Source organism: Engystomops pustulosus, chromosome 2 (genome assembly GCF_040894005.1).
Source record: "Engystomops pustulosus chromosome 2, aEngPut4.maternal, whole genome shotgun sequence".
Taxonomy (NCBI): domain Eukaryota; kingdom Metazoa; phylum Chordata; class Amphibia; order Anura; family Leptodactylidae; genus Engystomops; species Engystomops pustulosus.
Window position 1 is genome coordinate 193376135 of NC_092412.1, and position 26882 is coordinate 193403016.

Sequence of the window (26882 nt, forward strand, 5' to 3'; positions counted from 1 at the left end):
TCACCTCCCCCTGTGATCTAGCACATGTGACCAGATATGCAGCCAGCGTTTCACTACAGCGTGTGATACTGGAATAGACACGGCTGTAGTGCCTGAGTGTAAATTGGTTACTTAAGGGGGGGCATGGCTTTTTTTTTTTTCAGATTTATCCCAGCAATCAATAGTGGCCCAGATCTCTATAGGACCACATAGGGATCTGAGTGTGGGCTTCCGCACAGGATACCTGGTGGGTGACCTGTAACTTAGGTTAACCTCTACTTACACCCCAGGGGCTTTCCTTAATGGAAGTGGCCCCTCTATTCAAATTTAGCATTTTCACAGTTGTCCCTCTGATGAATCCTGCAAAAGGAGGAGATGCGTCAGAAAGGGGGGGAAGAGGGTTGTGTACAATGGGGCATAGAATTTGGTACTGCCCTTGTAAAGGTGGGAGCTCTTGGTGTGGGTGCTAGGAATGATGTGAGGGGTTACTTTTTTTTTCCGTTCTCAAACCCCTTACTGTAAAATACAAGCACGTTCCTAAAAGTACTAATCCACCCTGTGGACTCCTTGTCCGGTGCATACAAGGCATGGAAGCAGATGGAGTAACAGCACTGGTAAGAGTATCAGCATAATTGGTATTAACATTGTTACCGGTAACACTACAATGATCTAATAAACCACTAGTTTATGTACTGTATACTACAGGGGGCTGGCTAGTACAGGGGGCTAGCTTTATACTACAGGGGGCTGGCAGGCTATATACAGGGGAGGCTGTGTTTTCCAAATTTTTGGCGGTAAAATTAGGGACCTCAGCTTATACTCTAGTATATACAGTAAGATAAAGTTGATTTAATAGGGATGTGAGGGAAACAATTTTGGCTAAAAGAAGGCTGTCAGTTTGTTAATAGGGCTCTATAGGAACATGTCACTAGCGGTATATGCAAATATGTGGTGACAGGTTCCCTTTAATAAGTGGTTTTCAATATTATTATCAATGCAAGGGTAAAGGGGACAGAAAAAAAGTAACATTATCATCTGCACTTTATAGTTGATTTATGAAAAAAAGTAGTTTAAAAAGTTTGTATACAGCCTAAAAGCTTGCATTAGCCAAGATAATAGATAATGAGGTTTGTCACAGGGAGACATTTCCACTTTGGAACAGAGTGAAACTTTGTGACCATTTTGTAATATATTATATATTTGTTATACTAATTAGCATATTTTCAGAACAGATCTAGTCTCTCTGTAGATTATCTATTCTGTCTTTAGAATAGATAATGATTATTAAGGGTCATGATTATTTTTATCTTTTTTACTTCCTTGCTTGGAAGATTCAATGTCACTTTCACTTTCTTCTGAACAGTCACTAAGAACAAGGAAACATTACTTTCATTTTGTAATCTCCGTCCAGAAATGACACAGCCGTTTACATGCAGGATTATAACATCTACGCTATCTTGGGCATTGAAGGTTCGTTGTAGACCAGAAAAACTGATGTTCTGGAAGTTACAGTGATTTTACATATAATACCAAGAGATACTTGGAAGAAAACATACTTTCATCAGATTAGGAAGTTTTATTTCCTCTATTGTGGATATGTCAATGTTGGGCAATCACCAAACCACATCTGACCATCAGGTATGTAGTTGGCACATAATCGTTCTGTTAATTGTATAAATTAAGGTGGACATGCAATACATTATAGGCAGCACTGACATAGGGGGTGAATGACAGTTGGGTAACTTGACACTGAAGGGCCCCCCTGGCTATGTATGGTTCATAGTACCGGTCTTCTCATATGGGAAAGTGAGACCTTATGGGCCCCCAAAGCCTCTTGGGCCCGATTGTGACCACATCCTCTGCACCCCCTCAAGGTACAACCCCTGGTGAATGAATTGTACAATATTCGGTAATTGAGTTACACAGAACTAATTTGGAGAATATATAACCCATCATGTTAATATAAAATATGAGCAATAATATCTAAATTTTTAACATCATAACTTGTATATACATGTTAGTTACAATGTGATTAAATGGTGGATTGCATGTATACTATGCACGCTATACTTTGTAGGCGGAGATTATTGCTAACAATATAAACTTTTTCACCATCGTTTTTGGAACATGTAGTTTCTATGCTTTTATTATATGTTAAAATCTATGTTTTGTTTTGTTTTTTTACTTTATTCTTAGTCTAAAAAAAGTACTTGCAGGCAATGTAAATATGATTTATTCCCACATTACTTCCTATGGCAGTTCTTGAAATTGATTAATGGCTACAAAATCTGGTCAATCCATTAACAGTTCATTCCAACTTGTGAAGTTCCTTAAGATAGCTCAGAGTCTACTCTACTCTCCCTCAGCAATGCTGGTACTGTTTATAACTATTCATAACCATTTTGAAACATCTAAAAAAATCCCATTACAAAAGAATCCATTTTGTCTCCATCCATTTTGATGATTGACAATAGTTTTGGCTCTCTACATTGTAATGGGAGATTCCAGGCTGCCTGCACTACAAGCACCCATCTTACAGCCTTTTAGGGTAGTTTTAATAACCAATGCTAGTTATGCTATGTACAGCCAGTTGGGTGGAGCAGACAACTAAGCACTGGTCATCTGACAGTAGAGAGCTAAAAATACTGAGAGCAGTATAGACTGCAAAGAAAATTCCAAATATGTCAAAATCAGTGGAGCAAAAGAAGATGCCAAGAGATAGAGAGTAAATGGACTTGCTGAAAGGTCCTCAATATGAGTCACTGTATCATTTGCTGACACTGTGTGACTGACTAAGGGTTCTGAGGGTCATTAGTGGCATCTAGTACCTAATAGATGACAATCTCTTCCATCAGGAGGACTTTATTCCAGGTTCTCCAATCCATGACGTATCACAGCTGAATTCGCGGCCGGATGTCTTCAGCTACGTGCAGCATCTCCATCATATGACTGAAATACCACAGTCACTTGCAGTATAAAGTCTCCTGGATAACAACACTGTGCTCCTAAAAGACATATACCCCTCACAACACAACTGACCACATGATCCACACATATAAAACATCCCTTCATATATATATATATATACACTCACCGGCCACTTTATTAGGTACACCATGCTTGTAACGAGTTGACCCCCTTTTGCCTTCAGAACTGCCTCAATTCTTCGTGGCATAGATTCAACAAGGTGCTGGAAGCATTCCTCAGAGATTTTGGTCCATATTGACATGATGGCATCACACAGTTGCCGCAGATTTGTCGGCTGCACATCCATGATGCGAATCTCCCGTTCCACCACATCCCAAAGATGCTCTATTGGATTGAGATCTGGTGACTGTGGAAGCCATTTGAGTACAGTGAACTCATTGTCGTGTTCAAGAAACCAGTTTGAGATGATTCCAGCTTTATGACATGGCGCATTATCCTGCTGAAAGTAGCCATCAGATGTTGGGTACATTGTGGTCATAAAGGGATGGACATGGTCAGCAACAATACTCAGGTAGGCTGTGGCGTTGCAACGATGCTCACTTGGTACCAAGGGGCCCAAAGAGTGCCAAGAAAATATTCCCCACACCATGACACCACCACCACCAGCCTGAACCGTTGATACAAGGCAGGATGGATCCATGCTTTCATGTTGTTGACGCCAAATTCTGACCTTACCATCCGATTGCCGCAGCAGAAATCGAGACTCATCAGACCAGGCAACGTTTTTCCAATCTTCTACTGTCCAATTTCGATGAGCTTGTGCAAATTGTAGCCTCAGTTTCCTGTTCTTAGCTGAAAGGAGTGGCACCCAGTGTGGTCTTCTGCTGCTGTAGCCCATCTGCCTCGAAGTTCGACGTACTGTGCGTTCAGAGATGCTCTACTGCCTACCTTGGTTGTAACGGGTGGCGATTTGAGTCACTGTTGCCTTTCTATCAGCTAGAACCTGTCTGCCCATTCTCCTCTGAACTCTGGCATCAACAAGGCATTTCCGCCCACAGAACTGCCGCTCACTCGATGTTTTTTCTTTTTCGGACCATTCTCTGTAAACCCTAGAAATGGTTGTGCGTGAAAATCCCAGTAGATGAGCAGTTTCTGAAATACTCAGACCAGCCCTTCTGGCACCAACAACCATGTCACGTTCAAAGGGACTCAAATCACCTTTCTTCCCCATACTGATGCTCGGTTTGAACTGCAGGAGATTGTCTTGACCATGTCTACATGCCTAAATGCACTGAGTTGCCGCCATGTGATTGGCTGATTAGAAATTAAGTGTTAACGAGCAGTTGGACAGGTGTACCTAATAAAGTGGCCGGTGAGTGTATATATATATATATATATATATATATATGTATATATATATATATATATATATATATCTACTGGAATTATAGCATGCACAGCCACCAATCAATATACAACACCCCTAATTTATTAATACAGACCCCCCCCAACATTTGTTTTACATGATGCAAAGTAATCTGTATCCTATAACTAATATATCCAATCTATCCCACCCTGTTATTATGTTACATGTGACAGTATAAACAAAATCCGGCCCCATATAAATATACACAACCCCCCCCCCCATAGGAAAATAAGAATGGTCCCCCATATAAATATATACAGCCCCCCAGAATAAACAGAATATGGCCCCCCATATAAATATATACAGCCCCCCTAGAATAAGCACAATCTGGCCCCCATATAAATATATATGGAGTTCTACCTTTTTTGGATTACATTTGGCACTTTGGGTTAGGCTTAAAGAGAACCCGTCAGGCAAATTAACCCCCTAAACTAAATATATTTTCATAAACTGCCATTAGAAAGCTTTACCTCTATCCCTTCATTGTCCCTCTACATGCCTGTAAACTTAAGCAATGAGGTCCTAAAGCTGTATGCAAATGACCTGTGAAATGTCCAATGACTCATTATCATATTCAAGCTGTCCAGCTTATTCATGAGTGGGAGGTACAGCCACACCCACCAGTGCTCGACTGACACTCTGTATAATGATGGGAGGTACAATGTTGTAATGGCTCCTCTATGTACTTCCTGGTTCTAGCGCCCCCTGCAGCCTGAGTGTATGAGATACTCCTATACACATGACTGACAGCCTGTATCATGATGTGAGGTATAATGGTGTAATGGCTCCTCCACGTGCTTTCTGGTGCTGGCGCCCCCTGCTGCCTCTGTGTGTATAGGAGAGATATAACAGCTTCAGGCAGCCATGTTATACATGTCAGGTACATCTGTAGCTGATGTTTTTTTGTAGCATGTCAGCAGATAAAGCACAGACACTAGCAATGCTTTACTATACATTACACACAGACATGAGCAGAGGGAGGAGAGGGGAGGGGTAACAGGGGTGACATCGCTGCCTCTGACCATGTGACCAGCCTCATTTACATAATGAAGAAAATATGATTTTATAATAATTAATGTATGAATTGACTACATAAAGGCTGGGATGGATCCTTGTGAGCTGCTCCAACAGGTAGAGGTAACAGAAATAGTGACAGAGACCTGATGACAGATGTCCTTTAAGGATAGCACCCTATCCATTAGTTTTTTGATTGTGCTGTTTCATTTTTTCCACATTTATGCACTGATATACACTGATAAATATTTATAGACTCATACATACAGTATATACACATCACATACACACACATATGCAGTAGTATATATATACATATTATATTTTTACACATACAGTATATGCATACCATATATTCACATGTATACAGTATTAACACACCATATACACGCATACATCATAAACACACATTATATAAACATACACATACATACAGTCTATACACACACCTTGCATTATATACACACACATAGAACATATAGACACACCATACACAGCTATACACATCATATAAACACACATACACAGCATATAGTATAAAACTCACATTTAGATACACATACAGTATATACACACATACATATAGTATCATATGCAGAGATACAGCATATACACATTATATATACACAAATATGTAACATATACACATTACAGTCACATTACATACATACTAACATACAGTTTTACACATATATATAATGATATTTGCGATAGTTCTATGGAGCTCTTCTGCTTTTAAGATTGATTAAAGTGGCGTTGTCCCTTTAATGAGTCTTTCTGGGATTTTTTTTTAAATAATCACAAGTAGAGTAAACTAATCGCAACATTATTTTTTTTGTGATTATTTAAAAAAAAAAAACACTATTTCTGAGTGACGGGCAAAGGCCCATGCAATTTTTTTACTTTAAAAAAATTGAAAAAAAAAAACCTTTGTGATTTCTTGCCCCTTTTTTACGCCAAACTTGTGTATATGCACTGTCAGTCAGTCTTCTTATCCCAGTGCCTAGTAGCTGCAGACTACACAGGAAAGTAGATGGCAGAGAATAGAGAGTAGAGATTCCTAGTCTTGCTATCCCTTTATCCCTAATTTCTTATCTGAGCTGCCTGCTGTACTGTGGAAGATGTGCACTGTTACATACACATTATGCTGTACATTGGGCAGCATAATATGTATATGGTGTTGAACATCTCCCATTCTTTAGTGTGGCAGGGCAGGTGGCCGGGCCCCCCTGATAATGTGGGCCCCGTAGCAGCTTCTATCCCTGCTCCCTCTGTAGTTACACCCCTGATATTGCTATAGAGTTGCATGGGAAGATGCTAACATTATTTATTAGACTTGCATAATGCATATATCTGACTTAAATGAATAACTGATGGTCTCTCTCCTAATAAACCCTAGGCATCTGGGTGAGGGTTGGAAGGGCTCAGGGCCACCAAATGATTCCTCACTCAGGGATATAGTGCACTGAACAAATTTACTCAGAGTGATAATCTTGGCAGCCATAATTTCTCAGATGAAGTAACTTGTGTAATTGTTACATAAGGCAACAAGATACCCAAAGACTAAAAGAACTTGTTGACACTTCTTTGCTACTTGCAACACCAGGCTGACACTTGCAACACACGTTCCTCTGCACCTCTTTGATCTGCAACTGTGTAATTCTGGGCCATTCTACTAAACATATACTTTTCACATCCTAAAGATTCAGTAGGCTCCTTCTATGAACTCTGTGCTGTAGTTTCATCCATAGATCTGACTAGTACAACAAAGAGGTGTGGCCACTGAAAAGTGGAGTGGCCTCTGAAAAGGGGTGTGACCTCGAGGCAAACAATGCACAAAAAAATTAAGTTGCAGTAAACTAGAACAACTCTTGGTTCAAAGTAAGACTCAATAGCCTTATACTACGCCAGATTTATAATCCAGCATCAGAGGCAGTGATAAATCTGGCACAGAAGAAGATGGGTCTAGTCTAACTCTGCCCTGGTCCAATGTGCCAGGAATTGCGCCTATATCAGGGCTTGTATGCAGTGTGTTGGCACCACAATGTTGCTCCTTTTCCAACATTTGCACCTTTTTTTTTTGGTTGCTAAATTTGGTTGCAGCCTAGTAATCCTGACACCTTTCCTGCGCTTCCAGGTTCCCAACACTTTTCTTCATATTTTAAAAAAACTGACCTAATGTGAGGAGTTTTGGCTAGATTTTACACAATACTGCCATTGGCAGAAAGAAGTTACCCGTATCCGGACAAAAAAATGTGATAATTTAAAACGTTACTTTTATTATTCAGAGATATAAAATGATAGTAGTATTGCTACTGGGTGCTCAACTGAGAAGTGTTTAAAAACACAAATGACCGAGGTTCACAGCTCTAGGATAGAATAATTATTAATGATATAGAAAGCTAACCTGAATAGCATATATAGCGTGGGCAGTGGAGTATTAAACCCTAGTGGTAATAAGGCAATAAACTCCCTAAGTGGGTGAATACAATTGCTATCACAAAGAACAAAGGGCTAGAGAAGCAATCTCGAGTGATCAGAGTTGGCAGTTTTGATATTTTGATGCAGTATGCAATGGATTATTATCATTTAAATCCATGAATCAAATTCTGTAACATGAGATCATATTTGATCCCAATTATATACCAAAGACTGCTGCTCAGTTTCTTATTAGATAAAATAGTAAATCTCCAGCAACCCTGGTTTAGGCATGCACCGCAGCACAAACTCACATCTAGCCCTCTGCTCAAGATATCACGCGGGGTTAACCACAGCCAACCTGTCCACACACTACTATCCCTGGAGGTATGCGAAGCTATATAGAAGGTATAGTACCAGGAGCCTCAGCGCGCTGCTAGTTAAAAAGTTACTGACATTAGCCCCCCCGACATGTTTCGCCAAAGAACTGGCTTCATCAGGGGTCGTGCTAATACTCAGTAGCAATACTGCTATCATTTTATAGCTTTGAATAATAAAAGTGACATTTTAGATTATCACATTTTTTTTGTCCTGATATGGGTACCTTCTTTCTGCCAATGGCAGTTTTGTGTTAAATAAATCCAACACTTTTCTTTGCGCAATTTTTGCTGCTAAAAGCTGATCTACTAAGTTCTATTTCACCTTCATGAACGTGAAGACAGTTCAGAACCTATTTGGTCGTTATTCTCCACCTTGCACCACTATCTAAAATCCAAGTGTAAATTACTGCACAATTCGTTCACCACAAGCACAGACCCTGCGCCACATTTGATGAATAGCCCCCAGAACATATTGCACATCAGACCAGTATAGTACATAGTCTTCTGCTGCACCAGATTTATCCCTTCGTCTGATGGTGGATGGTAAATCTGGACTAGTTTAAGACTGGCAAGTTATACTTTCCACCATTAGTTGGACTAGTTTGCGGCACAAAAATAATAATCTTTTTTACACAACAACTTAAATTTTTGGAGGGCACATTCAAAAAAGTGCTTGAAATGGTCAAAACCCTGTAATAAATATGGCGTGAGGCATTTCATACCGTTTTTACTCCAGAATTATGTCTCAGAAAGCTTGATAACATTTTCTATGATATTGGGATTTGAAGTAAAGTTCATCTGGTATGTGAGTTGATGAGGTCTATAATCCAGGGCTGCGTTTGTCCAAGTCCATACTAGATTAGATAACCTCTACCAGTCTTCTGCTGTTTCCTCCTATATTACGCTTTACAATTTTTTTACTTACATGTTCCTCTCTTTATTCTGTTTGTGTCCTTCTTAGAAGATCCCAAGTGACATTTATCATATTCATCTGAGTTTTTCTCCATTCTGTTCAGTACATAAATACAGTACAGTTCAGTACATAAATACAGCACCTGAACCCACTTCAGTAAATATATGCAGCACCACAACCCAGTCCAATGCAGAAAAACACAACTGAAAACCAGCTATTGCGTTTTGAGAAGAATTGTGAACTCGTGTAATGCCAGCACTATAAATTCAATGATGTCTGATTGCAGTAGACTCTTTCATCTTACTCTTCTACCTTTTCAGCTTCTTCCAGCCACAAGTCATTTCTCTGCAGAATTAGCAACACAAAAATTTTAGGTTCCTCACTTCATCATCAACTTCTCATATTCTTATCACAGCACTTTACTGTAAATCCAGCAACTCACACATTACTTCTTTGGTCAAAGGTATTCTCTTTTTTCTTCTTCTATGTGCAGGTTATGTAAGCTTCTTTCCACTGGAACTCAGCTGTAAAGATAGGTTCAGCTAAAAAAGTAAGATTCCTCATTTTATCATCATCTCCTCCACCTTCTTATGACAAATTTATTAGTGTTCTGTTGTTCCCCTAGATAACACAGTTATGCCCCTACAATGGCAATAGTTACAGCACTCTTCCCCAGTAGCCTTTGTTGCCCCCAAAGACTGTCCCAAAGTAGTCATGCTGCTGCCCCCATAGTCACAGTGTTTCTCGCAGTAGCCAATGATGTTCCAGTGGCCAGTAGTCACAGGGCAAAGTAGTTACAGTGCTGCCACCAAGTAGTCACAGTGCTACCTTCATGACCCAGTTATCAGAACTGCCCCCAAGTAGTCACAGTGCTGTCCCCCATGCCCCAGTAGTCACAGAGCTGCCCCCATGACCCAGTAGCCAATGTTGCCCCTAATTTGTCACAGTGCTTCAAACTTGCTCTTAAAACCTATCACACTCCCTAACTGCATGCAACTTTATCATTCTTTTTATTAACCAATTCTGTGTGCTCCTCCCATCTGTTATCTGCAAACGCAAGTTATCAAGCTCCATGCTTTTCTGCAATTCCATTAAACTTTGTATATAAGATGGCAGCTGATGACTGGTTCAAGCAGCAGCATTTTTATTTATTACATTTTTTTATTCCATTCTCTTATGAAGAATGGTTGGACCATTATACACAATATCTTGTGCCTCTTGTGTCACCCCCTAATCTTCATATACTGTAAGATATTGCGAGCGGGGCCCTCACTCCGATTGTTTCATATGACTGTTATTACTCTGTAATGTTTTATTTTATTTGTATATGTTCTCCAGAAGTGCTATGGAATGTGATGGCGTTATATAAAAAATTATTATTATTAGTGCTGCCCCATATAGTCACAGTGCTTCCCCCAAGTAGTCACAGTGCTGGCCCCATGCCCCAGTAGCCAGTGCTGCCCTCATATAGTCACAGTGCTGCCCCCATGCCTCACTAGCCAGTGCCACCTTCATGCCTCAGCAGTCACAATTGGCTCAATAGCCAATAATTAAATAAAAACATACTTATCAAGCTCCTCATGGCATCTTCTTCAGAGCTCCGGCGCAATTGAGGGATGATGACATCAGCCTGCGCCTGGTCAGTTCTGGCAATAGGTCCTTGACCAGGTGCAGGCAAACGTGTCATCACACATCACCTACACTGCAGCTACGATGACACAAACCTCAGGCTCGGGGTCTGTGCAATTGATAGTGAGCTCTCAGCTCCCATGCTCCGGTGCCTCAGGTATGGGGTGGAAGCTGCCACTTCAGCCAGATTTCACCCGCAGGTAATGTGTGGAGAAGGCACCTGGCTGCCCAAACCACAGCGGGTCACCATGCCCCCAGTGCTTAGTGGCAAATACGGCCCTGCTTTCTCAAATATAATATTGATGGCCTGCGCTGAGGATTGTTTATCCCATTTGCCAAATCAGATATAAGAACAAATATTCCATAAGACAAAAACATTCATGTTTCTTCTTTGACCTAATATAATCTGATTATATATATATATATATATATATATATATATATATATATATATATATATATATTAATATATCTGTTATATTTTCTATAACACAATAGGGGGTTTTTGCATAACATGTTAGACAGGCAGTTTTTTGTATATATACACTGTACCATTTTTTGTAATATACACTGTACCACTAACATTTATCTGCTAAATATTGTACGCTAATTTACACAGTTTAACTCTTTATCAGCACTTTAGTTTTGATGATGATGGATCACAGAGGACAATTATTCTTATTGGGTTTTTTTGTAAGAATCACTTCATGTTTTCATGAGAACATCTTCTACATTGTAAAGTCGAAAGTGAAATTAAGAAGACTTTAATCTGGTGGATTTTTGTAAACAGGATGCATAGCCAGGGACTTGCAGTTGCATTGTCACTGTAGTGCTTAGTGTGGTGGCCATCATGTTTGGAAGCCGCTGCATGAACCTCACACTGATGTCAGCTGCAGAAGGGCTGCAGTGACCAGTTGAAACTCTGCTTCTTTGTATGAATAAATAGAATTTTCATTGCATCTATGCTGCTTTTTATCTGCTGTGGAGTTTCTACCCCATCACTAGAGAATGTTAAATAATTTTAGAATTTTATTTTAAAAAATCCATAAAGAAGCTGTACCTAACATTTAGACACTTTGTTATGTCACTCAAAATTTAGGAATATGATTGGGGAATCAGCTCACCTTCCAGCATGAGTGTCCTTATATGGCACGGATTGCCCCTCCGTATGGGCGAAGTGTCATAGAAGAGAAAATGGAATATCCAGCCAGTTCCGGGACATTGAAAAATTCTTTATTGAGGCATATGTTTAAAATCCACAGCAGGGAATAAACTCCGTCCGAAACGCGTCGGCGTTTATTCCCTGCTGTGGATTTTAAACATATGCCTCAATAAAGAATTTTTCAATGTCCCGGAACTGGCTGGATATTCCATTTTCTCTTCTATGACACTCAAAATTTAGCCCTGGTTCCTTCCATTTCTCTTGACCATCAATGACATGTTTATACATCTTAATTGGAGTCCATCTGTGGCAGATTCAGTCAATTGGATAAGATATAAGAACTTGTAACTGAAGAACTTTGCAGACCATCTTCTAAGGGTGCGGCCACATACGTCGCTTGCATTGCGTTTAGAAAAGCAATACAAGTGCAAAGGGACGGGGCTTGGCCTGATCATGTATATTTTCATGGAAACATAGCACCCGGTGTATAGAATTGTTGAAATGCAAGACACCAGGTGCTGGGTTGAAGCCAGCCCCCTTGGGCTCATGTGACTGCACCTTAGCCTCAGTTCACACTACCATTCAAACCTACGTTAAAAAAAGTAAGGAACAGAGGTTTAACCTATCAGTTAAAAATCCCTAGATATCAATGTAAATTTTATATTATCTGTTATGTACAGTTCGGAGGTATCCATTGTGCATGTGTTTCATTTTTACTGACAAATGACTGTGGCTGTAGTACTTTTTATTAGTTTGAAAAAAAGCATATATATATATATATATATATATCGTGTGGTCAGGACAGGCAGCCCGGGATCAGAGCCAGGAACGTAGCAGGAGGTCACAATGGGAATCACACAGGAAAAATGGAAACGCTTTCTCAGAGGCACAAAGATCCGGCAGGGGACACTGGAAGGGGCTGGATATTTAACAAGGAGGGTGGCCTGCCAGTGCCAATCATTGGCGCTCTGGACCTTTAAATCTTTGTAATCCAGCGTCTGTGCGCCCTAGGAGGCTGGATGTGCCCACCGGAGCATGGGGACGGACGCTGGAGTGAGAAGCGGTAAGCCATACTGCAGTTGAGCACCAGGGACACAGGAGGGCCCACAGGTGTGCCTGTTAGAATGTGGCCTCCTTGAGCTGAATCCAATAGCTCCTCTCCATACCTTCTCAGCATTTGACTAGTAATGTCAAGTGACTAGGGTGACATTATCCTTTAGCCTCCTAATATTAGCAAACTGTACCCCATGCATATATCTGGTCTCATGAAATCACAGCAGCTCCCATGGAGTGTGTCAATTAGCTAACCCCTTACCAACATGTGACGTAGTATTACGTCACATGCCGGGTCCCGGTGCATATTGCAGCAAAGGTTTACCGGTAACACCCGCGATCAGTGCCAGCACCGATCGCGGGCGTTTCCCTGCTGATCGCCGCCGGCAAAGCTGCCGGCGCATGGGCGCTGCCATCTTTTCGAGGATTTTCGCTCCCCGTGACGTCATCGGGGAGTGGCGATCTGTCGCTATGGTTGCCTCGAGTCCCACGAAGACCCGAGGATACTTTGGGTTAACCCACGCATTACAATGTGCTATCAGCACAAAATATGATAACGTTTTTTCACTGCATTTAACTCCGTAATGGAAAACTGCGCCCAAAGTCGCAAATGGCACTTTTTTGCCATTTTTGAAAAAAAAATTTAAAATTCTATAAAAAAGTGCAAAAGGTTGCACAGTCCTAAAAATGATAACATTGTAAACGACATCAAAATCCACAAAAAACTACACCACCCAAAGCTTCATACACCAAAGTATAAAAAAGTTATTAGCGCCGAAGATGGCAAAATCCCCCCCAAAATTTTGTACAGGAGGTTTTAATTTTTTTAAATGTATGAAAACCCGTAATCGTACCGACCCAAAGAATAAAGTAGACATGTCATTTGGGGCATAGAGTGAAATCCATAAAATCCAAGCCCACAAGAATACGGCACAAATGCGTTTTTTTTACCAATTTCACTGCATTTGGAATTTTTTCCCGCTTCCCAGTACATGGCATGGAATATTAAATACAACCATTTTGAAGTGTAATTTGTTACGCGGAAAATAAGCCATAACACAGCTGTGTACATGGAAAAATAAAAAAGTTAAAGATTTTTGAAGGTGGGGAGTGAAAAATGAAAACACAAAAACAAAAAAGGGCTGCGGCGTTAAGGGGTTAATAGGGCTCTATTGGAACCTATTGTATTTGTGAAAAATGTGGTGACACTATTCTCTTAAATAGGATCTGTGCCTGAAGGAAGCCTGGATGCCCACTACAATACTGATGGAGCTGTCTGTTGTATACCACACTCCATGATCACAAATAAATGACCTTTCCTCAGGATTGTCATTAGAATTTTAAGAAATGTTATTGAATCATTAAATATTTATTCTACTCACTCCTACTAATACCATTTATGCATACCATTCTTTTTGCTCATATGGTAATAAAACTCATGAATTGTTATATCTGATTGCAGGAGGAAATAAAGGCAAACACTCCACAAACCATAACGTTGTCTACTCAGACCAATCAGGATGCACTTAACCATTGTGAATCACACTGTTCCTTTCATGAAGACTCTCATGAAGAGGTGATATGCAAAATTCCTGGAAGTCTCAGTAAGTCGATGCCTAAGGCCCGTTCCACACTTGCGAGTGTGATGCGATGAACTCGCATCACACTCGCAACGCATGCTGTAGTTAACTCGCATCACATTCGCAAGTGTGGAACGGGCCTTAAATGTGTATTGTATATTGGTAGCTTGGGTGTAATGCCATTACTATGCCATTACTATACATAAGCAAAGGGTTTTTTTAATATATTTAACTATATTTAATTAATTTACTAAGTGGAGTCAAGGAATACAGGGGCAGTAAATCTTAGATTTAATAAATCACATATTTATTGCAGGGCCATGCTGGATGATACTTGATGACTCTTTGGACTGCTCTAGTCACATTATACTGGCTAGTAGTTGACTAATGTTTGGTGCACATGGGGTTATTTGTCACTATTCAGTTTAACCCCAACATTCCATAGTTTTTTTAACTAATAAAATTGAACTTCATTAAACATGCACATCCCAAACATCTTAATAAAGTAATGCTCAGCCATAAGCTGCAGCTATAAACTGGGTAAGAAAAGTCTGCTACTTATCCTACCTACACTACTTTTATTAAAAAACAAGAGATCACTTTAAAAACTCTTTTCCCATTGACCTTTCCATCAATAAGATGTAAATACATACCAAAGATAATCAAAAGAAATGGAAGGCACCAGGGCTAAATTTGGGAACATTCGGGGTTATTTATCATTAGGCGGCTCCTTGCGAGATAGTTCTATGTCTGCCTTCGGAGCTCCACTGCACATTAGATTATTTAAAGGGGTATTAGCCCTTTAATAAATGTTTCAGTAAAATAATCGCAAAATAACTGAAAAAGATTAAAATAATCACAGCAGCACATACAACAGAGGTAGTGGAGTGACTTTGCCACTTCTTTTTTGCAATCATTTAAAAAGTCATAAATCCTGCTTTACCCAGCATCACACTAGCAGAGGTTCTATGTTTAAGCCACTTTCTGAGTGGCAGGAAAACTAATAACCTCATTCTTTAGGTCACACTGACTTGTTGGATCAGCCAATAGCACAATCCCAAGATGGTTGCCATCCTGAAAGAATCAGTGCAAGGTTCTACTTCTAGAGATGGAGGATATTTGTGATGGGAGGCATTTGCATGTTTAGGATTTTGTCAATAAAAAGACAAATTTTACCATGGCGCCCTCGCTACTTAAAGGAAAACTGACCATCAGAAATCTATGAAGGTAGATCTGACCTTCTAAACCCTAATCTATCTTTAGTTAATCCTAGAATACTATCTACACTAAACTACAGTTTATTTAAAGGGGTATTCTCATCTGGGCATTCACATCCAGATTCTTTAATCTGCCATATATAAACATTTCTTCAATTAGATGTTATTAACCCCTTGCCGCTCTGCGCCATAGCTGTACTGCGCTGAGTCCCGCGAATAGCGCTCAGCGCAGTACAGTTACTCCGCAGAGACGATGCCGGTTCAGGGCTGTACAGCAGCCGAACCGGCATCGTTAGCCGAGGGATTTCAGCGGTAATCTACCGCTGACATCCCCGGCTAACACCCGCGGTCGGAGTGGGCTCCAATCGCGGGTGTTTAACCCGTTAAATGCCGCGGTCAACGCGACCGCGGCATTTAACATGCCTTCTGGGGGTCTTTACCCCACGATCGTCCCCCCCCGCACCGTTTTCGGGGGGGGGGGGGGCGATCGCTGTTTTGGCTCCTCTGGGGTCCGATCGGGACCCCAGAGAAGCCTGAAGGCATTGCCTTTAAGATGGTGTCTGTGACATTAGTATTGCAGAGTATTATCAAGAACAAGCAATCAGATGATTGCTTGTTCATATCCCATGGTGGATCATGTAAGAAAATGTACAAATAATGTTTTTCAATAAAAAATTACTTTATAAATCACTAAAAATGCCCATAAGCCCCAAAACATATAAAGAGACATATAACGCTCAAAAAAGTCTAAATCATAACACAAACCCCACATATTTAGTATCACCGCGTCCGTAACAATCCATAGAATAAAACTAAATAACTATAGAACCCATATGATGAACGCCGTAAAAAAAAATGTAAAAAACACGCCAAAAATTATGATTTTTACCTATTATATTCCACTAAAAATGCAATAAAAAGTGATCAACAAAACATATGTACTCCAGAATGATATTGTTGCAAAGAACAACATGTCCCACAAAAAACAAGCCATCAACCAGCTCTGTAGCCAAAAACGTAACAATGTTATGCCACTTGGAAGACGGCGATGCAAAAATGATAGATTTTTCCCCACATTAGTGTTTTATTTGGCAAATTTAGTAAAACATAAGAAAAAATATTCATGTCTGGTATCCCCGTAATCGTATCGACCCATAGAATAAAGATACCATAATTATTAGGCTATACGGTGAACGCGAAAAAAAAAAAAAGTAAAAAATCCAGTACAGAATTGATGCTTTTCTACTCATGACCTCAAAAAAAGTTCCTAAATTTTCAACAATAGGTGATACCAACCCCAAAATGTTAACACTGGAAAAAGCATCTTATCCCGCAAAAAAAATGCCGTCACATGGCCCAAATAACAGAAAAGCGAAAATTTTATAGCCTTCAAAAGTGGGCAACGAGAAAACGAAAATCCTGGCAGCTGCAGGGTGCTCCTTCCCTTCTGCGCCTCGCTGTACCCCCATAACACAAGTAACGGCCACGTGTGGGGGGTCGCTGCACTCAGGAGAAATTGTAGAACAAATTTTATGGTGAGTTTTCTCTTTTTATCTTTTGGAAATGTGTAAATCTTAGGGCTAAATGAACGTATAACCGACAAAATTTGACCATTCTAAATTTCACCGCCATTTTGATTCAATTACTATGAAGATCTCAAGGGGTTAACAATCTTTGTAAATGCTGTTTCTGATAGTTTGAGGGGTGCAGATTTGAAAATGGGTTGGTTATATAGGGGGTTTTGTTGCTAAATATGTAAAATTTGATTTCAAACAGTATTTATCCCCAAAATAGTCAATTCCGAAAATACGGAAAATCGCTATTCGATTTGTAGGCCGCGTGACGTCAAAATAAATTATCCAAACATTTCAAAAATTATGAAAATGTAAAGTAGACAAATGGGAAATGTTATTCTGCAAGTTATTTAGGTGGTAAATCTATCTGCCTGAAAACGCGGTGATTTTGAAATTCATCATTTTTTTCTTTTTTTTGTAAATAAATGCAAAACTTATCAGCCAAAATTTACCACTAAAATGAAGTACAACATGTGGGGAAAAAACAATCTCAGAATCGCTTTGATAAGTAACAGTGTTCAAAAGTTATAACCATATAAAGAGACGCAGGTCAGAATCTAAAAAATGGGACTGAGCCTTAACCTGCAAACAGGCTGCGTCCTTAAGGGGTTAAAAAACTTTTCCTGTGTGAAGATTATTTATTACAAATGTAGTCATATATTCCCTTAGAAACAAGACTGTGTCCCTTGATACGGCCACCTCTGCTGGAGGGATTGCACAAAGAAACTAAAGGTATATGAAATGTCCAGGAGTTACTGCAAGTCCCACAGCCGTCCTGCGGTAATGATTGCTGAATACAGATGGTTAGGCAGGGTTAAATAGCGCATGTCTGGTCACCGCTGCCAAAATGTGAGGTGGTCGTATCCGGGGAAGCCATCTCGTTTCTAAGGGACAACATGGCTACATTTATGAGAAATTATCTTCACACACAAACATTTTTTTTAATAACATCCAATTGAAGAAATGTTTACATATGGCAAATGAATTTAATTAAATGTGAATGGCCAGGTGATAATACCCTTTTAACTGTCGCTATGTAGGTGCGACAGTCATATGTATGAGTCATATGTATGCAGAGAGCATACACAAATTGTACCCCACTGGCTGTAGCTACTGCGCACGTGTGGATAGGGCCTAATTTTTTTTGGGAAAACCCCTTTAAGTAGGGGACCGCCTGTACTTTGTGCTGCTCAAAGATGTTTGGCAGAAGCTGTAGGAAGGCAGAAGAGAAGTGCCTCGGGGGGCTTGCAATAGCCAAAGCCCTGGGGAGGCTGGTTACAACCCTGAAACACCTCTGCTGTTTAAAAATTAAAATAATTAATTTTCTAAAATAAATAAAGGAGCACAACTCCTAAAAATATTTAATTCTATTCCCAATACTGGGATCTGCCCAACAGCATTAATACTTAAAGTAGAAATCTGATGGTAGATTTCCTTTAACCCCATAGCGCAATAAGACGTACCCTTACGTCTTGCTGCGCATGGGGGAGTATGAAGAGGGCTCACGGGCTGAGCCCTTTCATACTCACCGGGCATTTGCTTCATGATGAACAAATGCCCGTCGCTAACACCCGCGATCGGTGCTTGCACTGATCGCGGGTGTTAATCCTTTGATTGCCGCCGGCAAAGCTGCCGGAGGCATTAAAGAGCCGGCGCCGCGTGGGCGCCGCCATCTTGGCTCCGATCGTCACTCCCGGTGACGTCACCAGGGAGCGGCGATCCGTTGTCATGACAGCCTCGGATCACATAAAGATCCGAGGCTGTCATGATCTCGGCTATCTATTACAGTGTGCGATTTGCACATTGTAATAGATGGTATGCAAAATCCCCATATACTGCCATACTGGTGTATGGCAGTATATGATAGGATCAATCAGACAACCTAGGGTTAAAGTACCCTAGGGAGTCTGAAAAATAGTAAAAAAAATAAATAAAAAAAAGTTAAAAAAAAAATTATATTAAAAAAACATAAAAATTCAAATCACCCCCCTTTCCCTAGAACTGATATAAATATAAATAAACAGTAAAAATCCTAAACACATTAGGTATTGCCGCGTCCTAAAATGCTCGATCTATCAAAATATAATAACCGTTTTTCACTGCGTTTTACCCCGTAGCGGAAAATAGCGCCCGAAGTCGCAAATGGCATTTTTTTGCAATTTTGAAAAATAGAAAAAATTCTATAAAAAGTGATCAAAAGGTCGCACAGTCCTAAAAATAAAAGCGTTGAAAACGTCATCAGAAGTCGCAAAAAATGACACCACCCACAGCTCTGTACACTAAAGTATGAAAAAGTTATTAGCGCAAGAACACTGTAAAATGAAGAATTTTTTTTCTGTACAGGAGGTTTTAATTTTTGTAAATATATGAAAACATTATAAAATCTATACAAATTTGGTATCCCGTGATCGTATTGACCCAATGAATGAAGTAGACATGTCATTTGGGGCGCACAGTGAAAGCTGTACAAACCAAGCCTACAAGAAATGGTGTTTTTTCATCATTTTCACTGCGTTTAGAATTTCTTTTCCGCTTCCCAGTACATGGCATGGAATATTTAATACCATCACTACGAAGTGCAATTTGTTACGCAGAAAATAAGACATCACACAGCTCTGTACATGGAAAAATAAAAAAGTTATAGATTTTTGAAGGTGGGGAGTGAAAGATAAAAACGCAAAAACGAAAAAGGGCCTGGTCCTTAAGGGGTTAATATACCTTCATGTCTTTGAAATAATTATAATGTCTTCCTCACCATGATGATATTATGGATTTTAGGAATACATCCATGTCTATGGAGCAAGGATGACGTTATTCAGTGGCTACGATGGGCTGAGGAAGAATACTCACTACAGAAAACAGATGACAGTAAATTTGTATTGAATGGGAGAGCTTTGTGTGTTCTTACAAAGTTTGATTTTAAGGCCCGTTCTCCTACTTCAGGTATTACATTATCCCTGTTGACATTGTGTTTGCTTGATGTTTTTTTAACTTTTGTTATGTTAATGATACAGATGTAGCAGTCATTGAAGGGTTGGCCACTAAATTTTTTCCAGGGTCAATACAAGACCTTAATAGGATCACCCATGTAGTCCATAGCCTAGTAAAGTTTCTGTAAAACCCAGGGACCAGTGTGCCATGTGACAAGCAAGCACAGGATTCAAAACTTTCTTTGACATCCTGTGTCCTGCTGGCTTCCGGTGGATGGAGGGGGCCATGAACTCTTAAGTTCTGCTGCTGGCTGGTCTTGTGACCCTTTGGTCCTGGCAGTTTTACAGGAACTCCACCAGGTTGACCCTGTTAGTGTCTTGTACTTATCCTGTAAGTTTTGTAATGAGGGCTGTGATAATATTACATAAGTTTTACTATGTTTTTACTGCCTGTTGTCCACATACTCTCATATATTACTTCACCAAAATGCATTTCCTGACGTGTAATCAACATTCCTCTTAGGAGATGTTTCTCCACAGGTAGAGAGAGACTTCAAATACCCTGACAGATGCTGTGTACATTAGCTTGATACCAATGTTCACACATTACATGAAAACAGAAAAGAGGGGGCCGGCACGGCTCTACTCATTGTCACTCAACAGATGCAGAATAACCTAGCACAATAGTTTATTTTCCAAAACAGGTAAAACCATTTTGGGTTAAAAAACCTTTTTCAAGTGCAGTTGGAATAGGGTTATAAAGTGCAGGTATCGTCAGCATGTGGTGTTCTGGAGTGAAATAAACAGCCGAAGTGGCATAGACGTTCTGCCATAGACAAAAGTCAGGCACATCGGCGGAATTCGGCTCGCCACCCGGGGAGCCTGGAGCCAAATAAACCCACATTTGGTGGGGGCCCCTTTAGGGGCCAAGTGGTGGGGGCCACGGGGCACATGCCCCGGGATCCCCATGATCCGGCCCTGTATCTAGAACATATATTCATAACTGTTTGTATTTGTTGTATCTGCTTGTAGCATTAAAGTTTCTGAAGAAATTTATGTTACCAAGTTTTTATAGAATAGCATATTTACTTATCGTATGTTCTGTGTTATTTACCAGTGCGAGTTGTGTGTGCAAATGAGTAAATTGTTAGTATAAGTAAATTGTGGGTGCTGGCAGTTTGTGTGTGTGCTGAAAGCACTAGGGAGTAGATTTAGCATAAAAACACCATTGTGGATAGTTGGGTGCCATTTATGGTGTTAATTGGAAGACTCCCTAATGTAAGTGTACCCCGTGACCTGACTTGAGAGAGGTGGCTCATCGCAGTGGCCAAATCTTCAACTTAGATCTCATAATAATAATTGCTTATTTCACTCATTGGGGCACATTTACTTAACCGTCCCATCGCGATCCTCGAGGTGCGTTGTCTGACGAAGATTTGGAGCTGCCGCAATTCACTAAGATCGTGTGTCCAATTTCCTGCATGTGTCGCTTCACCGCTCAGGTCCCGTGCTTAGTCCGAATCAGTTGGGTTGTCCGACAGCCATGTTCTCGATTTGTGTCGCAAAATACGGCCCAAATCGGAAAAAGCTGGAAACCCAACGAAAATGCGGTCAGACATGTGTTGAGATGAAGTGAAAACAGTAATGCTGGCCACACACATAAGATAGACAGTAAGCCATCTCCTTACATGCATGTCCAGCTCAGTCAGTACAGCATGCTGTTCTAATAAATAACTTTCAGAAGACTCCATATAGATAGATATATGATACTACAAGTAGTGACATAATGATGGACAACATGTCATTGTGAAGCCACTGGAATAATAGGGGCTTAAACAGCTTCATGCTAGAAAATCCTTTTTTTGTTCTGAGTTTCTGATTGACAAATATATTCATGCACTTTAGACATTACTGCCTGCAGTGACATAGGTCAGCACACTGTGACAGCTAATCATCTGCCTCTCTTTTTTATAGGCGATGTATTGTATGAATTACTACACAGTATTAAGAATCACAGGCAGGGGTTGGTAAGACAACCTATCTTCAGACAACATATAGGAAAAAGTTTCAATCTACAACTTCAGACCCACCTAAATACAAGTGAGATTTCTACATTTTTTATATTGTGCTTTTGTCTGCGTGCTTACATGTGCTGTTTATACCATGATTATTTTAGAGTAAAGTTGGTAATGTGTAACATTCAGCCATCCCAGGGAGTTTAGACTCAAGAAGGCACGGGCTCAGGGAGACAAGCAAATGAGATAGCGTGGCCAACTTGACCTCCTGTGTGGCACAACACTCTCCCTCACAACCATGAAAAGCTGAGAGACCCCTAAGAGACTAATTCCTCACTAGATTGAAGCCTGATCTGTAATCCATTCCAAGTAGCGTATAGTGTTAGACCGAGGACACGGACATGTGGATTCATGCAGCCCAAGTTGAATATTTAATAGCCTAGAGAGGACACAGTAAACAAAACAATATACACACAATGTAAATATATATGACACATTGCTCAGACATGCTTATACAACAAGTTTCAGCAAATCAACAAAAGTCAGTTACCACGTCTTGATGCTGTGGCCACTGGTAGATGAATCAGGGCGAGCTTGTTACAACTTTCCTCTTGCACAATGTTCGGCATGATCTCCCCAGAAAAACATCAAGACCCATATGTCACATCGGACCATTTAGGCCCCATCTACACTCGCAAGTGTAATTTGATGAACTTGCATCACACTCGCAAAGCGTGCTGCTCGGATCACACGGCCCGAACTCGCAAGTGTAGAAGGGGCCTTAAATGGCTTTAACTGGGCACACATATGTATATATTTTTTTGCTTTGTTTTTTTCTTTGTTTTTGCAACTTTTCAGCATGTTAATATAAAGCTATGCGCCATACCTAATTACCACATTTAAAAGGCAAAATTACAGCAATTAAAGGGGTTTGCACATGAAAGAAAATTCTCAAATTTCAATTCCCTAATGATGGGGATAAAGCAATAAAGCTAATTTTGAACCCCTTACTTTTCAATGTTACTCAGTTGTATTGCTGTTTTAGCTCCTATCACTCCCTAGGCTGGTCAGTGTAAAATTCCAGAGTATGGGCTGTGATTCTCTAAGCAGACACTACATGATCCCCCTAATGCTATGAGATGCTGTGTGCTGACAATGTGATTAGATTATCAAGCTACAGGTTTATATACACTTTCATTTAGCTTCTGAACATTCTACTAGTATCTTATACATAGAAAGAGAGATGAGAGATAATGAGATCCATGAGATGCATATTACACTACGGCAATTGAAATTGTGTACACCAGAACTGATAGGGACAGGTTGGAATTATATCTGTAAAATGCTGTAATTTTATTAATAACAGTGAATTAGAGAGTGTGTTATTTTGTTATCCTGAGTATATTTAATAATCTTGTCATCGTGGGAATACCCATTTAAGTCTTAACAAATGGCATATTTACTTGTGTGTACAACAGAAAATTCTCACTTGTCCACAAATACTGTACATCCGGCTGTTATAGTATGTGATGACCAAGATGTACCTCTCAATCTTTGCCAAAGGACACAAGGGGCAGAAAAGAAGGAGAGCTCTGGAAAAGGCAATAAATATCTGGATGGAAAAATAAAGGGTGAATATGAAAATAATCAAAATTTAGTAATTCTTCAATATCAGATTGGTGGTGGATCAACATTGTGTAACAGCCGAGCTGGGTATCTGCAGATCAACTGCCATTCAAATGTATGGGACTGTATTTTCCATATTGTACTTCCAGCTGTGTTTTTCCCAGCACTCTGTCTCTTATTTTTTTGCATATTGTTGGAGGTGTTGGGTGTTTGTCCCCACTGATTTAATATTGATGTTCTACCTTAAGTACTGTGTTTACCAGAAGGAGATGTCTTGTTTTTTTTTCCCATGAACAGATTCACATTTATTCAAATGTGTCCATATCATTATTTTCTGGATCATAATCATAACTCACTAAATCCTGAATTCCATTGTGAATTTCTTGTGACTCCTGCTTCTTCCTTCCTCTCCTTAAAGAAAACCTGTCACCAGGGACCTCATTTTCACTAAAGAAAATGTTACAGAAGCCCATTACAGATGCAGTGCTTTCTCTAAGCATTTGCATTACAATACAATTGTGTGTTATAACTTACCTTGCACCTTGACAAAATCCTATGTGTAGTCTCAGGGGTTGGGCTTTGGTTTGGATGCATTTCAAATAACAACAAGTGGCTTGTCTGTGCTGCAGACTGCTCAGCTTCTAGCCCCCAACTTTGTGCTCCTGTACAGCTCCTTCCTCCTGCTCCTTCACAGAGCTCACAGCCTGGTGAGCTGACAACAATGGGAGAGGGAGGAGCTGTACAGGAGCACAAAGGTGGGGGCTGAGAGCGGAGGAGTCTGCAGCACAGACAGGTCAAATGTTTTTTAAAATGCATCCAAACCAAAGCCCAACCACTAGGACTACACAGATGATTCTGTCAGGATGCAACGTAAGTTATAACACATACTTATCTTGTAATGCAAATGCTTAGAGAAGGCAGAAAGACATATTTGTACTGCAGCTGTAATGGTCTTTTGTAATCTGTCTTTAGTAAAAGATTAGGTCCCTGGTGACAAGTTCTCTTTAAGCTTACAGGGATAGAGGGGTCAGAATTTAAATTGTGGCACCTAGAAGCACAGTTCATTCTACAGTGTAGCATCTCCCCTTTAATATCACATACGGATGATGTTTCTAGGTGCCATGGATACGGAGATATTTACAGTTGAAGTTACAATAGGGAGTGGAAACTGTATATGAAAATGACACTCCCGACTATGAATTTAATAGTGAGTATCTGTGGTTCTGTGACACCTAGAAACAATCCTTGTGTCATATTAATTCTGTTAATTAAAACAACATCAGAACAAGGTGCCATAATGCAGAAGATATAGCTACTATCAATAAGGTTTATTTTCAGCTGTAGTCTGAGAAGGCTGAACAGTCATGCTAGGGTCGTGAAATAAGAAGACCCCTTAGGGAGACTTTGCTATTTAGGACCACCTCAGCAAGTGTGTTTAGATAAACATATTTGGCTGCCTTACAAGATAGCTTAGAAGCAATGTTTTTCTTATCCCATACTGAAAACCATATTTGTATATTCCCCTAACTTATGCTAGGGCTAATTTCCAGGGCAGGTTTTATTTTCTAAGAAACACAGTATAAATCATCAATGATTGAATCATAGAGAACCACTTTATAGTGGCATGTATTATAGTGGCATGTAGAAGTATGAATTTGTCATCTTTAATCCAATTGTTTACATATATTTTTAAAGGATAATATAATTATGATTCTCTGTATGTCTAAAAGTGCCCTTAAAGGGATATCTTAATCCACATTATATGTCCTTAATAACTAGGTGTTAAAGGACATCTACCACCAGAATCAATGATTGTAAACCAAGCACGCTTACATGCTCTGTGCGGCCCTCTGGCAGGTTCCACTCATCTTTTAGCTTCTTATTCCCTGATTTTTACACGGGTTTAGAGATTATGCAAATGACACTGAGTGGCTCAGGGCTCCATTTCTGTTGCTTGAGACCCTATGGCTTATTTGCATAATTCTAAAGCCTTTTTTGTAAAAACAAAGATATATGAAACTAAAAGAAGAGTGGATGCTGTCAGAGGGCGCTCAAGCCAACATGTAAGTGTGCTTGGTTTACAATCCTTCATCCTGGTGTTAGATGTCCTTTAAGGTCTATTTTCAGCTAAACCTTATGCCCCAATATGCTGCTAGACTACAATATGCTATAGTCCATCTATTATACTGAATAAAACAATAGTCTGTTATTGTAAATCTAGGTTGCAGGTTCTTGTGGGATTATTTGCACAAGCTTCTTAGTGACAAGCGCTATGAATCATGCATAAAGTGGGAAGATGAAGAACTGAAAATCTTCAGAGTGGTGGATCCAAATATGCTTGCCACATTCTGGGGAAATCACAAGGTATTCTCCATATGAATCATAAGCACTTTACAAAACGCAGATTAGGTATAGCTTTACCCTGGTTAGAGATTCTCCAATAGTTTAGGTCAATGTGAGCTATTTTTCACATTTCTGCCTCCTGCATGGCATCTCCTGAAATATTAGTCCCTCTCATTCTTAGCTGCCAATATGACTCCTGTCCTTATTAATGGTCCCCAGAAATGGTAATCCCTAAATTCTGATCACCAGCATTGGCCCCTTTTTCACTTAAGGGCCCCAGCAGGGCCCTTCTCATTTCTTATCTATGGCATGGACCCCTTTCCAATAAATTAACATTTTCCATAATAAAAAATGTTGTCTCCACCCATTTCTTTCCAAAAAAATTTATTTATTTTTTTGTTGGGGAAGGGGGGTACATAATCCCATACCTTAATGACCCATTTCCTGGTATAGTACCAGCAAAATGTAGACCATTAGGATGTATGTCAGTTTACAGCCTCCATTGTTAAGAATTTCAGCATGATATCAGCTCTGTGCTCCCATATGATGCTAGTTTTCCTCTCCAGATATTCCTTTTGAGGTTGAACAAAACATTTGAAGCCAATTTATGAGCACTTTGGTCTTACCTGTTCTACTCTCTCATTAGATAACTCTGGTGTACAAACAGGTTGGCTAACTATCCCTGTTTATAAAAG

General features: G+C 39.9%; 1 protein-coding gene and 1 long non-coding RNA gene across 2 annotated transcripts; one reads left to right on the forward strand and one right to left on the reverse strand.

Annotated features, from left to right (window-relative positions):
• On the forward strand, positions 1–26204 carry LOC140119062 (transcription factor ETV7-like). The gene is made up of 7 exons (XM_072137689.1): positions 1–593; positions 1343–1617; positions 14365–14506; positions 20052–20216; positions 22178–22303; positions 23782–23849; positions 26066–26204. The coding sequence occupies exons 2-6, from the start codon at positions 1576–1578 to the stop codon at positions 23844–23846; spliced, it is 540 nt and encodes a 179-aa protein (XP_071993790.1). The 5' UTR covers positions 1–593; positions 1343–1575; the 3' UTR covers positions 23847–23849; positions 26066–26204.
• On the reverse strand, positions 9082–9583 carry LOC140116683 (uncharacterized). The gene is made up of 2 exons (XR_011852904.1): positions 9501–9583; positions 9082–9403 (listed from the first exon to the last, which is right to left on the reverse strand). It is a non-coding gene; the product is annotated as an uncharacterized lncRNA (long non-coding RNA).
• Positions 26205–26882: the final 678 nt, after the last annotated feature.

Excerpts from the sequence above, each read along its gene's own strand:
- LOC140119062 (XM_072137689.1), top strand. The coding sequence starts at position 1,576 with ATGTCAATGTTGGGCAATCACCAAACCACATCTGACCATCAG. Across the intron at positions 14,507-20,051 it reads CAAAATTCCTGGAAGTCTCA|GAATACATCCATGTCTATGG; the intron begins GTAAGTCGATGC and ends TATGGATTTTAG. Across the intron at positions 20,217-22,177 it reads GGCCCGTTCTCCTACTTCAG|GCGATGTATTGTATGAATTA; the intron begins GTATTACATTAT and ends TCTTTTTTATAG.